The sequence below is a fragment of the Letharia columbiana genome (assembly GCF_014066305.1).
Source record: "Letharia columbiana isolate WasteWater2 chromosome Unknown Sc0000007_s0, whole genome shotgun sequence".
Taxonomy (NCBI): Eukaryota; Fungi; Ascomycota; class Lecanoromycetes; order Lecanorales; family Parmeliaceae; genus Letharia; species Letharia columbiana.
Window position 1 is genome coordinate 107,516 of NW_023501043.1, and position 17,081 is coordinate 124,596.

The 17,081-nt window shown below is 51.9% G+C and overlaps 6 protein-coding genes across 6 annotated transcripts; 1 reads left to right on the forward strand and 5 right to left on the reverse strand.

Annotated features, from left to right (window-relative positions):
* Positions 1–393: 393 nt before the first annotated feature.
* Positions 394–5,293, forward strand: HO173_003074 (uncharacterized protein; the record flags this gene model as incomplete). The annotated part of the gene is made up of 9 exons (XM_037305003.1): positions 394–859; positions 915–1,357; positions 1,425–1,998; positions 2,057–2,803; positions 2,854–3,020; positions 3,067–3,597; positions 3,648–3,932; positions 4,009–4,103; positions 4,156–5,293. 9 exons carry the CDS (start codon positions 394–396, stop codon positions 5,291–5,293), a joined length of 4,446 nt encoding a protein of 1,481 aa, XP_037167868.1.
* A 324-nt stretch (positions 5,294–5,617) lies between these two features.
* Positions 5,618–6,850, reverse strand: HO173_003075 (uncharacterized protein; the record flags this gene model as incomplete). Its single annotated transcript, XM_037305004.1, has 3 exons — positions 5,618–6,574; positions 6,673–6,755; positions 6,808–6,850. The coding sequence occupies 3 exons, from the start codon at positions 6,848–6,850 to the stop codon at positions 5,618–5,620; spliced, it is 1,083 nt and encodes a 360-aa protein (XP_037167869.1).
* Positions 6,851–7,804: 954 nt separating this feature from the next.
* On the reverse strand, positions 7,805–8,269 carry HO173_003076 (uncharacterized protein; the record flags this gene model as incomplete). Its single annotated transcript, XM_037305005.1, has 4 exons — positions 7,805–7,862; positions 7,917–7,953; positions 8,028–8,059; positions 8,184–8,269. The coding sequence occupies 4 exons, from the start codon at positions 8,267–8,269 to the stop codon at positions 7,805–7,807; spliced, it is 213 nt and encodes a 70-aa protein (XP_037167870.1).
* Positions 8,270–8,734: 465 nt separating this feature from the next.
* Positions 8,735–13,151, reverse strand: HO173_003077 (uncharacterized protein; the record flags this gene model as incomplete). Its single annotated transcript, XM_037305006.1, has 2 exons — positions 8,735–13,009; positions 13,080–13,151. 2 exons carry the CDS (start codon positions 13,149–13,151, stop codon positions 8,735–8,737), a joined length of 4,347 nt encoding a protein of 1,448 aa, XP_037167871.1.
* Positions 13,152–13,999: 848 nt separating this feature from the next.
* HO173_003078 (uncharacterized protein) lies at positions 14,000–14,503 on the reverse strand (the record flags this gene model as incomplete). Its single annotated transcript, XM_037305007.1, has 1 exon — positions 14,000–14,503. One exon carries the CDS (start codon positions 14,501–14,503, stop codon positions 14,000–14,002), a length of 504 nt encoding a protein of 167 aa, XP_037167872.1.
* A 78-nt stretch (positions 14,504–14,581) lies between these two features.
* Positions 14,582–16,034, reverse strand: HO173_003079 (uncharacterized protein; the record flags this gene model as incomplete). Its single annotated transcript, XM_037305008.1, has 2 exons — positions 14,582–15,061; positions 15,114–16,034. 2 exons carry the CDS (start codon positions 16,032–16,034, stop codon positions 14,582–14,584), a joined length of 1,401 nt encoding a protein of 466 aa, XP_037167873.1.
* Between the last annotated feature and the right edge of the window lie 1,047 nt (positions 16,035–17,081).

The window sequence follows — 17,081 nt, forward strand, 5'->3', positions numbered from 1 at the left end:
TCATGCTCTTATCTGGCTATCGCGCATCATCCTGCTGCATTGACGATTGACGACACTGCCGCGACGTCTCTTCAGCCCAATCCGATGAACAGCCTCGCGCTCCCTTCTTACTCCCGAACACGCCCCAAAGATTCATTTACCCGTACGGCCTTGCGGTCGCCGTCTCTACTTCTCCATCTAGAGTCAGTTCCAATATTCTCGACGTCTTTGCGGCCCCACAGTGTCCCTCACAGCCTCCCCAAACTCAGCCCGGCCGCTTTGCTTGATGCTCTTGTACACATCGAAACGCGGAAGATCAAAGAAGACTGAATGAAGAGGGACCCGTGACCTATACCGATCTATGAGGACCCCGAACATCAAACCCTATACCGGTCTCAGCGCCTATGTTATTCAATGCTGTCCCTACCTAGAACACCTTCCAAGGCGAATAAGAAGGCGGATGATGAGATCGAAGAAATCAAGACATCGTTATCTGCAAGATGGGGAATACAGTTGCCGCCAAGAGACTCGACCTGGAGTCCTTCCAGGAGGGACCCTAATCGAGTGGAGGACAAGATCGTAGCTTTCATACAATTCTTGTATTTCAAGAAAGGAGCGCTGGACTACGCACTTAACCAATTTGAAGAGACTGCTGTTCAGATCGTTTCAAGATGGCAGTTCAAGCCACATGGAGAGCCCAACGTACTTCCATCCCTCGAAGCATCCAAGAGCGCGTTGAAACAAGACTTCTTGAAGAAGCGTCCAGCACTGTCGGATAAAGCAATCACAGAACTAACGGAAAAGCTCAAGCACTCCCTAAGTTTGATCGTTGATCGAGTCAAAGCTGGGGAGGAATTTCCGAAATCCGTCAAAGCTGAAGGTGAGCACTCGCATTTCTGCTTGCTTCCAGCTACAATTGGCTGAGACTGTTTCAGATGACCCAATCCCTACCAATGAAACCTCGCCCTCCAAACCCAACATTTTCAAACGCCAGTCGAGCCTCGCGCTATGGCTGCGATCTAAGAGCGAACCGGGACCAGCAAAGGGCGGAGACCCATCAGCTCACCACCCCTCATCTTCTGACGACTACCCAGACCAGGAAATGGCAGAACTCTTGGTCAATCTTGACGCGATGAACAATTCATCGGCGATCCCAACCCCAGCTGCATATCCACGGAAGGCTGGCGAAGCTGCAAAACTCGAACAGAGCTCCTCTTCAGAAGATACATTCGAGACTCCACCAACCACCCCACCACTGCGCAAAAGGTCGAGTCTTGGTCCTTCTACGGACAGAAAAAGATCCCACCCTGACTCTATGCAAGCGCCACCCTCACGAAACGTCTCTCGAAAAACATCGAGTGAGAGATCGGCCCAAGAGGTTAGTGGCTCGATTTTATTAAGAGGACTGAGTCAGTACAGCAAGAACTGACTTTAAACTACTACAGTCTATCTATCAGCGGTATTCAAAAAAAGCTGACCCTACCCTACCGCCGGATAAAACTTCCACGGCGATGATAACCAAGTCGCAGTATGCCTATCCAAGACAACCAGCGCAAAGCAGGAATCCCGAGTCGGAGCCGGCTAAGCTCTTCGGCTCCTTCGATAATACAACGTCCGTTTCGTCCTCCATGACAAGCGCATCATCGACTTGGACGTCACCAAATACCTCTTTCTCCGTCAGATCTCTGGCAACTTCATTTGATGCTTCCGTTGATGGTACCGACACGGCCGTACGTGGGTCTTGGGACAATCCCACACGCCCACCTCTGTTGAGTCACTCACTATCGGGATCAGAGAGCGATGTTGCGAAATGGTACGAGAATGAGGCGAGCAAGGTCTCGACGGATAAACCAAGAGCGCCATCTGATCCTATGGATCTTGACTATGAATTTGTTGTAACAGACAAAATCGCGTCTAAAGCCGAATCTCTGTACCTGCCGCGCCAGATTGAGGCCAAGACCAGCGAGACAGCTGTTGGCGCGCTTTTAGCAGGACGTCTGCAAGAAAACCCTCCATTTGGTAGCTCCTTCCCACTCCTAATGTTTTGCTCATCTCTGCTGATACTATTGAACACTAGTTCAAGTTCCAGAACATTATCCATTGGTGCCATTCCGACAGCTCTATGAGATCATTAGAGTCGCAAGTACTTGCAAATTAGACATAAACAATTTTTTGATCTCTTTTAAATCCACATTCGAATCCTACGACAGGCTCTGGTCCTCCCTCAGTTCTATAGCCAAGGCACACGGGGCTCAGATACCAGAAAGATCAAATCTCGCCGCCTGGGACCGAGCGGGCTCGAAATTTGAAGGGGTAGCGTTGACCGGAAAGCTCAAACTATTGGATCAGCAGAAGGGACCTTGTTTTGAATTCCATTTGAATCCTCTGAGGTTGGAGCCTTCTTACCGACTGTCTCGTCATTTTGGCAGTGATCGGTTTTGCGTCCTAGGTATGCCAGGGCTTGGTCCTGAGGGTCTACCGTCGTACCTAAAACAGTACCATACTTCTGCTCGTGAGGCAATCACCAATTGGCTTGTGGGCACGCACCACGAATTCCTCGGACGCACGTGGCGCGCTTTCTATACAAAACCTGATGCCTCCAAGAAGAAAGGGATGCGAAACAGTATGCAAGACAGCCGGTACCGAATATTTTTTTTCGCTGAAAATGGTGTCGGATTCAGAGATGGAGAAAGGCTCGGCGAGGCCGACCCACGCCTTCCGGATCGACCTCGAAAGACAGTCAAAGATATGATAGAATGGTTCATGCCATTCAAAGCCAACCTCAATCAGCCATCACTCAAATTTTTTGCTCGTCTGGCGCTAGGTCCGACTCGAGATGTCTTCAGGTTAGACTGGTGCTGACGATGTATCTAGGCGTCAGTAGTACGGTCGCAACTGTTGAATTTTCACCCACTGAGATATTCAGAGCAGACGATGCACGGGCAGATACCCCGGGGCAGTGGCGCCTCAGCTACAAACGATCGGACGAGAAAAAGAGGCAGAAGACTCCTTCAAAGTCTAAAGCACCTGTCATGAATGATGTAAGACTCCTTAAGCTCTAAAAGTAATGGCATCTGACAATCCCAGGGCTGTGCCCGGATTTCTAGAAGAGCTGCAAGAGGAGTGGCGGATTGCCTTGGTTTAGATAACGTCCCTTGTGTTTTCCAAGGTAGGATAGGAGGCGCGAAAGGAATGTGGATGATTGATGCTCAGGATGAGACTCCATCCAAACGGGGTCGAAATTATTGGATCGAAATCACGGACTCCCAGCTAAAATTCGAGGGACATGCCCTAGACGACCTCCACCCTGAGCCTGCACGGGTAACATTCGAGGTCCATGCTTGGGCGAAGAGACTTTCATCGGGCTCCTTGAATTTCCAACTTCTTCCGATCCTCGTGGATCGAGGCGTACCACCCGATGTGTTCTCGAAGCTGCTTGACCAAGATCTCACGGCTCGTGTCGGTGAACTTGAGGTAGCCATGGATTCTGGATTGGCTCTTCGCAAATGGAACCAAGAGATTTATCCCATCACAGAGGAGAGGGCAAGATACGGCGGGATCGAGATGCAAGGAGGTTTGCCTTCATCAAAAGCAGAGACAATCAATTGGTTCACTGAGGTACATGTGTCTATCGCATCTCAGTATATCCGGCTAACAAATTCCCGCAGCATGGTTTCCAACCCAAAACTTGTCGTTATTTGAAAGACCAGCTGTATCAAGCCATCAAAACCTATTGTCTTCGATTGGAAAGTAAGATGAACATTGGACTTGGGCAATCCACATATGCATACATGATCGCAGATCCGTTGGCCATTCTTGAGGAGGATGAGATCCATCTTGGATTCTCCAGTGTCTTTCACGATCCCGAGTCAGGCTTCGATCAATCAATGCTACACAACATGGATGTTCTCGTTGCTCGCTTACCCGCTCACCTCCCCTCGGATGTTCAGAAGGTAACAACTATCATCATTGTCATATACTTCTTCGGGAGACTTTGGACCACAAGAAAGATCGTCTGACAAAAGGCAGGTTCGCGCTGTCTTCAAGCCAGAGTTGATGATGTACAGAGATGTTATTGTCTTCCCTTCCAAAGGCTCGGTCTCTTTGGCGAGTAAATTATCAGGGTAAGTCTCTTAACGTTAAGATTCGAATCGGACAGCTGACGGAATTTATTAGCGGTGACTATGACGGCGACCAGGCATGGGTGTGCTGGGATCCGGATATCGTGCAGCCCTTCAGAAATGCCGATGTCCCTCCTTTCCCAAAGCTTGACTCTTACGGCATCGAAAAGGATAGCTCCAAAGTCGCAGATCTTCTGGCCCATCCCGACTACACGACCACGTTCTTACGCCATGCTTTCAAGTTCAATCTTCAAGCCAACATGCTCGGCAAATGTACTTTGTATCACGAATCTTATTGCTATCGTGAGAAAGCCATTGACAGCCCGGAGGCAGTCTCCATAGCTGTACTGTTGGGAAACCTAGTAGACAGCGCAAAAGGCGGGTTTCAATTCGGCGAAGCGAAATGGGCCACCTATCTCAGGAAAAACAACCTGCCTCGTACACTTTCAAAACCAGCGTACAAGGACAGACAGAAGGGGAAGCCGAAAGACCACCTAATTGATCACTTGGTCTTCGTGGTAGCCAAACGGGCGAGGGAGAAGGCATTGAATGAATTCGACAAACATTTCAATGACGTTAGCCCACAAGACGATGACCTCTTCCGTATACGAAACGAAGAAATGGAAGAGGCCAAAGGCAACAAATCCCTGGCACAAGTCTTACAGAATCTCAAGCACGAGTTAGAAGCTATACATACCTTCTGGAAAATAAACGCCAGGCCGGAAGACGCCGACGACGAGTTTCGTCCTCCCAGGAAGTCCGAAGCCCTGAGCTTTCGAACCATTGTCGAGAGATGCCGCGCCGACTTCGTCAATCTCAAACCCACTCTAGACGAATGTCCCCCGACTGAGACATCGGATAGGATAAGCAGCTGGCAGCGAGACCACGCGCGGGGCCGTTCATCGCATTGGGATCTCCTGAAAGCGTCCGTTGCCTTCTACCATTATTATCAGACGAGCTTCATCTGGCACACGGCTGGGATTGAATTGGGTGAGATCAAAGCAACGGCGAGAGGAAGGGGGACGTATAGGGCGGTTGCTGGAGAGGTGTTTGAGGCTTTCAAACTGGATAAGAGGGTCGTCGATGGGGCGAGGAGGAGGGAGATGTTTGAGAAGGAGGGAGGACCGAGGGTTGAGGAAGACGGAGATGATGAAGAGTTTGGCGTGTGGGATTGGGGGGTTGATGACTGCTGAAATGGCAACGCGGGTTCCTCGGCGTTGATGGATGATGGAACCGAGCACTAACAACGGCACCCGCAGTCCTTGGGAGTCTTTGGAACGATAGATACCCGGGAATATCATATCCGCGATGGCTACGCCGGAGGTTTCCTCGTCGCTCTGTGATAGGATATGACGAGATGTGGTCACGCAGTTTCTTTTCTCGGAGTTGTCGATGGGTCTATGCATGCATCTTTTCGGTCATGCGTGTACAATGCCAGTCGAAATGTTTATACTCTATACGCGTCAGAAACGAATGCTTCAAGGCATGAGTGATGATATAATTCCGCTCCGAAACTGCTAGATCTTCGTTTTTCCGATCCCCCACATTTCCGCACCAGGATTGTTCATGTTCTTCCCAACCTCCCCAGGGGGGGGTTGCTTCCCTTGCGGCCTCGACCCACGACCCACGATGAGCGAGCTAGCTTTATCCAACGTCTCCTCCGCCTCCCGCTCAATCCTCTCCACCAGCTCCTGGCAAGATGGAATATCATGAATCAACCCGATGACCTGCCCCGCCGTCCAAACCCCATGGTCCACATCCCCATTCACGAACACCTCCCTCCCCCTCTTCCCACTCACAAACGGCGCCACGTCCTCAAACTTCCCACTCACACTCTCCCGCTCAGCCTTCACCGCCTCCTTGGCGACTTTATTCGCAAACAACCGACTCGTGTTCCGCCACCGGCGCAGCACGAGCTCCGTATCCGTCTCCTGCGCCTCCACAATGGCCACCTTGACATTGTGATGGATGGGCGCTTCGATCGTGCACATGAACCGCGTGCCCATATTGATGCCCTCCGCGCCCAGCGCCAGCGCGGCCGCGAGCCCCTGCCCGTCCGCGAAGCCGCCGCTGGCGATGAACGGGACCGTCAGGCTCTGCCGCGCCCGGGACAGCAGGATGAAGTTGGTGACGTCGCTCTCGCCGACGTGGCCGGCGCACTCGAAGCCGTCGATGGAGAGGAAGTCGACGCCGAGGGCGACGGCGCTCCGGGCGTGCCGGACCGTGGTGCACTTGTGCAGGACGGTGCAGCCGGCGGCCTTGAGCTGCCGGATCACGGGGCCGGGGGAGTTGCCGGCCGTTTCGACGATGCGGATCCCCTCGTCGATGATGGCTTGGGCGTAGCCGTGGTAGTCGGGGGGGACGAGGGCGGGGAGGAGGGTCAGGTTCACGCCGAAGGGGTGTGGGGTCATGGTTTTGCAGCGCTGGATCTCTTTGCGGAGGTCGGCGGGGGAGGGTTGCGTTAGGGCTGTGAGCTGGGGCGTGAGAGGAGCTGTTAGCAAATGTTTTCAAGGGGGGCATTTGTGGTAAGTGCGAGCGAGTAGAAGGGGGAGAAAGCGGGAAAGGGGCGTACAATTCCTAAGCCGCCAGCATTCGAAACCGCGGAGGCCAATTCAGCGTAGCCGACCCATTGCATGCCTCCTTGCACGACCGGGACTGCCAAACGTGAGTAAACTTGGGACGGAGCACTGCATTGAGAACTGCATACTCTTGATCCCGAGCTGGCGTGTGAGGGCTGTAGCAAAGGGCATCTTGAATTGGCGTGCGAGGCCGAATTGCAGTAAGTGGCCTGAGGAGGAGTGGGGCTTCGACAAAGAAAAGAAAGGGAAGGGGGGCTGAGGGTAGGAGGGAAGCGAGAGAGGGAAGGGGAAGAGGGTGGTCTGGAAGGTGTAGGAAGGGAAGGACAAAAGAAGGGAGGGATGTAATATGAGCCGAAGAATTCGTAGTGGCTGTTACTGGGCGCGATTGGAGGGGTGTGGTGTTTTGGAGAGTGATTAAGCCGAGGTTCAAATTCAGATCGCTGTTTAGGGTATGGTGGGTGGTTGAGCCCTTAGCGCCGTATCTTCACAAAAAGGGGCTGTCCGTTTAGAGGTTCTCCTTATTCTCTACCTAGACATATCACACATGTAGACGAGAGAAGAAGAGTAACAATACGATTCAACCAGGCTTATCCATGTCAGTAGAAAGACGATATCTCCTCTGACTATCAACCAATACAGAGCCACGACTCCGATTCATTCATTCGAAATCCATTTTCCGTCCCGTAGCCAATACCACCAAGCTCAAACGAAAATGAAGACCAGTCTATCGCCTATTATCCCCAGCCTACATAGAGCTCAATGACGACGAGGAGGAAGCCGGTAAACTCGATGTGGAAGAGGAGCTGGTGGCCGTGCTGCTATCCGAAGTCGAGCTTGTCGAGACGCTTGGCATGGGGTCCAGAGAGGCGCTCGAATGCCGTTGGATGTAAGTCATCCGCGAGCTGGAAACAGAGCTGGAAGCAGGGAGAAGGGAGGCGCTCGAATGCCGCTGGATGTAAGTCATCCGCGAGCTGGAAACAGAGCTGGAAGCGGGGAGAAGAGAGGCGCTGGAATGCCGCTGGATGTAAGTCATCCGCGAGCTGGAAACAGAGCTGGAAGCGGGAAGAAGGGAGGCGCTCGAATGCCGCTGGATCCACATCAGGCTCGAAGATGCCTGCGACGGAATCACGGTGGGGACGGATATGGATGCCGGTGTGGTAGTTCCAGGAACTGTGATGGTTGCCTGAGAAGACTCTGTTAATCACCGTGTACACGGAGGTCGTGGCGGACGCCTTACTGGAGGCTCGTCCCCGACGCAGACCCCAATGCAGCAGCTAGGGGATTTCGTCAGCAAACCCTTCCTTACTCCTCAGAGTATGTAGTCTGAAGTTTGGAAGGGGTACCATACCACACCCCACGAGCGAAGTCACGATCAGCAGCCTTCAGGTCAGCCAGCAAAGCGCACAGGTTGCTTCCAAGTGGACATTCGACGTCTTGCCCTGCAAGCGCATTTGCACTATCTCGTTCATCCTTCTTTGACAATAGTGAAACGGTAGAACACCACCCCTGAGCAGGAGGGAAGCCAGCGAGGGGAAGGAAATGTTGATAGGCTGCCGTAGAGCAGACGGCTGGAGGAGCGGGAGAGGCCATTGCGAGCGCAATGGAGGGGGATAATGCACTTGTGGCTACGGGATGTCTGTAGTGAAGGAAGAGCTCGCGGAAATTTCCTCCTCGAGCTGCGGCGACTTGTGAATAGGAGAGGAATACGGCGAAGGGCGTGAAAGAGAAAAGCCTGGGAGGAAAGCCAAACCTTGATAGTTGAAGCCAGTGGCTTCGGCGTCCTGTGTCTCCTTTGGTCAACCGTGTAAGCCATGAAAGCCATTGAGAAGGTTTGTGGGCGATATGGCGTCGTCAAATATGAGCTAAGAATGGGTCAACGGTGTGGAGCCGTGCTTGACTGATGACACAACAAGCAACGCTTCTGCCAAGTGCTCGTGGAATACCCGAAATAGAGTGCGCCCGCGCATAGGCATAGGCGGTAATGCTGATTTTCTATGCACTATGATATCTTGCCCATATATCCAACGTCATCGTGTGGAATGCTGCTAACGCCCATTATTCTTCGATCAGCATCCCGAGTATCAAACTCTGAATCACAAACTCATTCCCTACCACCCTCGTCTTCCCTTTCTTACCAGAAGGCCCGTGTTCGCTGTCTCTGCCACGCTTTCGTTTCTTGCCTGTCCCGTTTCCCCCAAACAGCTTCTCTTCAATCTCCAGCTCTTTGTTGTAGCTAAACACCCAGTCCCATGGCTCGCCCAAGGCTTGAGCGTCCGCCACTGCTTTCGCTGCTGATGCATCACTAATGGCCCTGGAAACTTTGCTGGCTCCGAGCGCGTGAGTGATCAGAGGATGTTGCTGCATGCTCTTCTCATGGCTCTTTTCCATGATGAGAAGAACAGAAGCGTCATTCAGCATCCTAGGTCGGTTTTCCACAATATCGGACAGAGTGGCTGTCTCAGCATCAAATGGATGCAGCACGCGTGAGCGCACGGCGCCGCCAAGGAACGACGATTCGCCTGATGGAAGCAGATACGGAGCCCAAGGTAGAATACGCTGCTTGGCCACACAATTTGAGATCCATCGAGTAGAGAGGCAAGGAATTCCAAGAGAAAGAGCTTGGATGAATTTGGCGGTGCGACAGTGTTTGTCTGCTATGAGGCAGGTGAAGCCAAGGTCTTTGGCGGCCGGTGTCAGATGAAAGGATGTATCAGCATTGGGATCGGCTGGACTGGTCGTACGAGGAAGAGCGGGTATGTGAAAAAGTTCGTCCAGGCCAGTGCTGAGAATATTACCACCGTTGGAAGTAACATGATTCTTGATTCGCTCGTGCTCATCGGCACGATCAATGTTGGTAATGGCGAAGGCCATGTTCCTGAAAATACCGTCGCTTGAATTGTTGCCGATGGCCGTTGAGCGAGCTTGGACCAGACTAGAAGCCTTGACGCGGCGAGTACGAGAAGACGGAGTGGAAGGCGTCGAGGGTCGCTCGGAGGGTGTCTGTAGCCCAGTCGAGATATGCGGCTTGTTTGACAGGTGCGTATATTGTCGGTCCTTGATGGCAGTCCACATCGTCTGAGTAAGGTAGACTAGCGTCAGGGGCACAGCGATTGGCGAGATCTCCGCTTGTTCACCATCTATTGATAGCCGCTGCTTGGGAGACATCAAGACCGTGGCATTCCCGTAAACGTCTGTTTCAGGGAAAGCCGAATCCTTGGTGGGAGCAAGACAGCCACGACGGGAAGGTGTCGCCGGACCTCTAGTAACAGCGGAAATATGCTGATTCTGCACTCCTTCGACAACATAATTCATTTTACGGGCCCCCGGGAGATCGACCTTCACAACGTCTCCGGGCAGTAATTCCAGTCTTTTGATGCCATACCCACCGATGACATCTATGGTGCCGTCTTCGAACCGGACACGATAGCGAGGCTCATCGCCGCCAATCGTCTCCAAGCATGTAGCAGGGTAGTAAGCAGGATTTGAGCCATTGAAATGTGCAAATACCCGGTTCGGTGCTGTCACGGCGCGCATATTGGCTGGGCCTTGATCAGTAGACGAAAAATTTGTATGTGAAGTGGCTAGTCGTTCAGGAACGCTGGCATTTCTAGCCGCAACAGTCTGAGGCTTGGTGATAAGTTGAGGAGTAGCAGACGGTTGAGCTTTGTTCGATACGGACGTCGCCCGTGTAGTCACCGCTGGCTTTGCAGCCGGGGCACTCTTTGGCTCTAAGGTGTGATCCCCCTTGGTTGGAGCTTGCTTAATTATGACAGAGACGACTGAGCTTGGCCTGTCCGCTTCGGACGTTGGATAAGGGGTGATGGGAGAGATTGCCGAGGAACCAGGTGGAGCTGAGCTGAATGACTGTAGTAGCGGAGAGCGAGGGGCTGGAGGTAGCTTGTTTGGCTCCTGATGTGCGACTTGCAGGGCAAGTCCTCGGCCGCCTCGTCGCCTTCTACTAGCGTGTGCAATTGAACTGGAGCCACTAATGGCATTCTGAAACTCAATATCCTCATTGGTCAATATGTTGATGTCCAAGTCAACGTCTCCAATTACGTCTGGGGGGGTAGGATCGGCTGCGATCTCACTGATGGTCCTTGAGAGCCTTGTCTTGATTGGGGACACCTGTCTGGTCTGAGAAGCTTTCTGTATTCGCTGGGAGTGTGACTTGGAAGGCGACTCAGCCAAGTGTTCTTGTGCAGTTTCGAAAAGTGTAGAAGGCCGTGATTGCTCAGCGATAGAGTGGCTCGATGCTGCCTTTGATGCAGATTTGGGCGTGGTCCTTGGAGAAGGCATGGAATTTGAGGTATCTCCTGCAGATTGGTTTTGAATGTGAACTGGCTTTGACGAGGGGCTCGTTTCAGGTATTGTGCTCTTAGCTGGCACTGAATTTGTCATTGGGAGATGGTAGCCCTTGGCTGGGCTGCTTTGCGGCGCTGAAGATGCAGGTTGCTCCTGCGTCGTCCGGGACGCAGGTGCCGGTCCTGGTAATTCTCTGCTCGGTCCTTCCAATCGTAGTGGTTCTGCAGATGCGTGCGGCGGCCCGCGGCTAAAATCTGCATTATGGTGCACACCCTTGAGAAGTATGGGACTACTTGGTAGATCCCCGGAACACTTATTTCCTTCAACTCTGCCTTCACATGAATTCGTAGCCTGCAATGCTCGTGACGACTGAGACTGCGGCACGAGGACCCGTGAGTCTAGGGAAGATTGAGGCCCGGTAAAAGCTCTAGCATCCTTGGTTTTAGAAAGTTGCTCTGATTTAGCGCGGCCCTGAGACGTCTGCGAATCTGCAATGGCATCTGGTTGAGTTGCGCCTTCGACAGCTTTTTCGAGCTCCTGAGATCTGGTGTTTTGAGAACTGCTCTCCACATGCACCACTCTGCTTGTCTGAGATCCTCCTTTTGCTGTCCGTACATTCCGATGAGAAGGGCTAGGTTGTGAGATAACAACTTGTGATGTCGTGTGATGAGCTCTCGAGATCGTCCTTGGCACCTCAACATTCTCCTTGTTCTCTTCAGCCAGCTCATCCACGTCATCATAATCGTCAGTTTGAACCTCTTCTTCACGTTCCGTTTCATCTTCAGTAAGATTCCCCAGCGTATCTTCCATCGGCGCATCGTCGGAAATAACGACAGGCTTGCTAGCTTCTCTTCCAGCTTGACGCGTACCGACCCTGCTGGGCGTGTCTTTATTTCGTCCAGCTCGAACTCGACTGTTACCACCTATCAGTGGACTAGCCCGCGCCGTAAGGCCGGCAAATTGGTTTTTGGCTTCTGTATCTATACGCCTCTGTTTTGATCTTCTTCGAAGCTGGGTATCTGCAGATCCAAAATCATCGTCGGACAGCTCATCAGGCGATAGAATTTCGGCGGCCTTCAAGGATCGAAGGTATCGCTCTCTCGCTTCTTGTGACTCTTTCATCGACACGTATGTAGTTTGCGGCTCGGTGACTGCACGGATTGTATTGAAGCGTGAAGGGTCAGCCGGTGACGAAAGTAAGCCTACTGTTGCTGAGCGCTGTATTATGTGCGTGTCTGGCGAAGGCCTCTCAGATAAACCATCAGATGGTATAATGTTCGTCAATGGTGAGGTCAGAGCCTGTGTAGCATTGAACAATTGGCTTGGGCCCATCAACCCATCCAGACTCCCAATACCTCCTGCAAAAGGGTTCACTGGCAGACTGAGAGTAGTAGCACTCCCTTGGGACTCCGTCTCAACCCCACGTTTACGCTTCTTGCCATTTGTAGCAGGCGTCTTTGGTTGTTGAAAGCGTTTGGATTCCGGAAACAAATCTGCGCGAGTGTCTACTGCTTGCGATAAGGGATCGATATCATCGTCCTCATGATCTGCATCCGGGTGTTCGTTATCGATGAGAGATGGCTGCTCGAAGGCACCGAGAAGATCGATATGGCCAGCCTCGCCTTCAAGTAGACTATGCAACGCGGCACTTTCTTCCAAAGTGTTATTTCCGTGGTTCTCTGATCCCTCTCTTGTCGCCAGCTGCTCCGTGCGCTTGCTAGCAAATTCCTTGTAGACAGACTGGGAGACCGGCTGGGTGTCGCCTTCAGACTGACTGTCTATTCCGAACATCTTGCTCCTTAAGGACTCGGGAATGGTGCTTGGCAGTTCAGGCTGGGAAGCAGAATGCCGCTGCCCACGGGTACTGGGGCCAGAAGTACGACGTGCAGAGCATGGCTGAGTGTGTGTTGGGTAGTGAGGATGTGAATTGTGAGTGAGGTTTTGACCTAGGGCAGTCAATGATGTGTCTGCTTGAGGATGATGATTGCTTGGAGGCGGCGCGGTCGCCCGGGGCGAGTCGCGATCAGACTGTAGGGAATTCGGCGTCAGTTTTCGTGCATAGCCGCAGTGACAGGCATTGATGCATGGCTTGGCTCACCTGGTCATGGTTCAAACCGAGGGCAAACGCTTTCAACTGCGAAATATCAATACTATCAAGCTGGGTCTCCATGTTGAGTGACCATCAATCCTTTGAAGAACTGTGATGACTTTGTAGAAGTTGTTGAATACTTTAAGTGGTTCTCGTCGCGAACACATCAGAGACGCGCCACAGATCTCTAGCGCGATATATCAAGCGGAAAGCCCATCTTCTTGGCACGGAAGGATTTAGAGGTGCCGATCATTGAACACTTTAAATCCGCGCCGGACTGCCTAAGAAGACAGCGCTACAGGTGGTGTGTTCTTCAGGCGCTGTACAACATGTCTTGTAACCAAGTCGTTATTGCAGCAGTGAATAAGGTGTCGACAAAAAATTGGTGGCTTGTTTGCGAGACAGAAGGTCGCATCTGAAAAATTCACTTACAAATGCGAATATACAACACCCGCAAGGATTTGGAGCAGATGGCATGCTCACGGCGAAACCACTTTTATCACTAAGCGGTTACTACAGAAAAGATAAGACACATGGAATCTCTACGAGGCTGTCATAAGCTCTTTATTCGTAGCTGTTTCGTCTAACAAAGTGCGGTATGGAGGTGCTCTATGTACACGATTCGCACAAAGAGATGCCGGAGAGTACTGGACCAAGAAAGGATCCCCCGACAACAACAGCAACCATAGGCCCCAGACCTCCACTCTGCCTTGCCTCGCCTTCAAGGCTGAATTAGCTCATGGATTGACCTGCTCCTTTACTTTTGGACACAGTTTTCGAAGTTACCCCTGCCTCTGAAGCTTACCTCCAAGAACGACTATCTTTGAACTGAGAGGTGATTGTTGACGGTTTGAATAGAGCAGTGCGTTTCTATGATGTGAGCTCTGTGCAAACACACTGAAATACCAATCATGCTGAATCTATTTCACTCAAATCAACTTATTCTTCGACCTCCTCTCCCTATCCGCTGGGCTTTCGTTGTGCGCAAATGGAAGCCAAAACAACGACAACAGCACCGCTACAGCGAAGAACGGTACAGACGCATTCTGCCAGTCTCTCGGCCATTTTTTCAACCACAGCCCCCAAAAGACTATTGGTCCCGCCAAAATGAGCGTATGATACAACAACACCTTGTAGAAGGACACTGCGAACACGGCGTTCAGTCCCCATGCTTCGTCTTTTTCTTCGTCTCGATCGACGTCCCATTTGCGTCGACGCTTCGGAAGGCGTTCTAGGACTCGATACTTGCCGCAGTGGTTGCGGCCTTTGCACTCATGAAAGATGCAGAGTAGGTCAAGCTGAGACTTGATGCATGCTTTGTTGCAGCCGTAGAAGTTTGCGTTGAAAACCGTACTCAATACAGGAGGATTTCGACTTGCGTGATACTCGTAGTCTCGATTATCGGGCGATGGCACCTCCTCAGGGCCTGGCATGATTTCATTCGGATTCGCTTTGTGGAACTAAGCTCTTTCAGCCTTTTGCCTTGGGTTTATGGAGGGACTGCCAATCGATCATACCATTATGAAATCACAGGTATAGAACACCCATATCGATAAGACCCGCCGGAGGAAGCCACGGAGCTTCATATATTGCACACCCATCTCATCAAAGAAGCTATCGTCATCTTTGTAGATGGCGACATCGATTTGCGCGAGGCGGAGCCACGCACTCTGCAGACGCTTTGACCCGTGTACTCCAAAGAGTACAAAGCCAGTCAAATCACTTGGCGGCACAATATCAACCTCGATACTCGTACCGGGTGTATGAATATCCTTCCCGGAATCCGCCTCGTCATCTGGTTGATCAGATGTGCCATTGGCGGAGACGGCTGGGGATGACCTCCCAACAGATGACTCTGATCCAGAGCTTCGGCTCGTACTTGTACCTGAGTTCTTTCCTGATGAAGAGGCAGACTGTTTACTCTTAACAGCCTCCGGCGATGGAGCAGGCCCAGTGTTAGGAAGCACAGTCCAATGTTCGTGCCCCAAAACCTTCGAAGTGAATTAGCATGCCTGGATTGAGGCACCGTGGATGATGACTTACGCAATGCCACCGTAGCCTGATTTCGTCTTCTAGAAGCGGTCGGAAACTTGGACGGAGAGGCCACCAGTCCCATGTTTCTCCAGTCAAACGCTGCAACCACAACTTCGCCGAGTTGACAAGATCTTGCTCCTTCCCATTCATCACATGCATGCGAAATTGACCCAAGTCCACAGGAAGGGTTTTGGGGGGTTCAAAGTGTTGTTGATCCACTTTCCCAATCTGAGATGTAGGCTTGTCTTCCCTCTCGGTTATGCTATCCACTAGAACGCTAATTCGATGTCGCTCTGTCTGACTCCCCTTGGGCATCCTGAGGTTGGTTTTGGGTGGGGTCTTGATCAGATCCTCTCTTACTTTCACTCCGTCTACGAGGCCTTTGTAGTTCCCAAGTAAAGTCGACCTTGGGGTTATCTCATGGTATGCCTTGCTTTCATCCACATCGTTACTTGGCTCCGCAAAACTTTCGCCTTTCATTTGCTTAGTATAGGTGCATGCTGCCCTTCTCCCAGCCCGATCGCACGGTGTGCAAGCCGGCTTCTTCTTGTCACATTTGACTTTTCTTGCACGACATCTCTGACAGGCGACGGCTGATACTTGCGACACCGTCGGCCCTGCAGTTACGGTCGGGCTGTGACGACCTTCTCCCTCAGTGCCGGTCGACTTCGCTCTGTAGCGTTCCCAAAACCTCCTTACAGCCTGCTGCGCAATTTCATTGTCGCCAAAGACACCACGATAGTAGCTGAAGGCGGCAAATTCCTCCGTGGAGAACACATATGTCGAGGGTTGCGCTTGAACACGTTGCCATATGGCATCAATGCTTAGGTCAGGAAACACGGTCACGGCTGGATCGATGTCGCCATGCTGGTTCTGCTTAGCGATCTCGAGCGCTTTCGGTAACGTGAGTTCACTCGTCGAACTGGCCATTCTTTCTCCCATTTGTTTTTTTCATGTAGACCCCCGTGAGGAAATCTGGACCCAGGACGAGAGTGAGCATGCGATGCTGGCGATATCGACACCGTTGCCTTTCTATGAAAATGTCTCCAATCCGATCCATGAAGTGAGAGCCGTCGATGGCAGCTCACCTTCCGAGAAAACCATTCCGGAATATAATCTCAAGTAAGAGAAACTCCCTAACAAAAATTACCCCGCCTGCCCTCAGGCTGCAGCCTCGTTCCTTCGGGGCGCTGTATATCATGCAGGTGCTGATAGGTCAGGTAGCGGACCAACTAAGCTTTTCAGTACTCGACCAACGAGTTTCTTCCCCTGGTTACGGCTTTAACCAGTATTAATCTTACCTGTCGCGCTTTATTCAAACGCATTGCAGCTTGGCATCTTCGCTCCCCACCTAGTTTGATGTGTAGCAACAGTCCTTGATTCCACCACCATGGGCAACCTCCACCAATCGTCGAAATGGAAGCCATACAAACCCGCCAAACAGGCCAATAGAGCCGATTTTCAGTTTCGAAATTCACTTGGTGAAAATGGCAACGGTGGAATCAATGGCTGTTGCTGACTACACTTTCATTGAGGTAGGTAGAGGATACCTGATATTAAGCCTATGAAAGCCTAGTCACCACGCCAACGGGACCGAGAATATTGACTGCTGCCTACAGGAAAACTTCCACACACGACAACTCCCAAACAACCCCACAGCTCCTAAACAACCCACCACAAGATCCGTGAAACCTGCTACTCAACCCCCCACGCACCGACAGCAACCAACCCACCAACCAAGTCTTCCGAACCCTATCCCGGTCCCAGCGCCGCCCACATGCTCGCGAACCCGCACCTTCGCCCCTTCGGTCCTGTCCCACCACAACACCCCGAACGCCATCCTCGACGACCGCCGAACTGGCCTTCCTCAAGGACTTCTCCGCGGATCCGTCTCGTATGTATACCTTTATCAATATCCGAACTCGTCATCTATTCATCCATCTTTATCACCCTTTGACATCCTAACCCCTTCCTTCC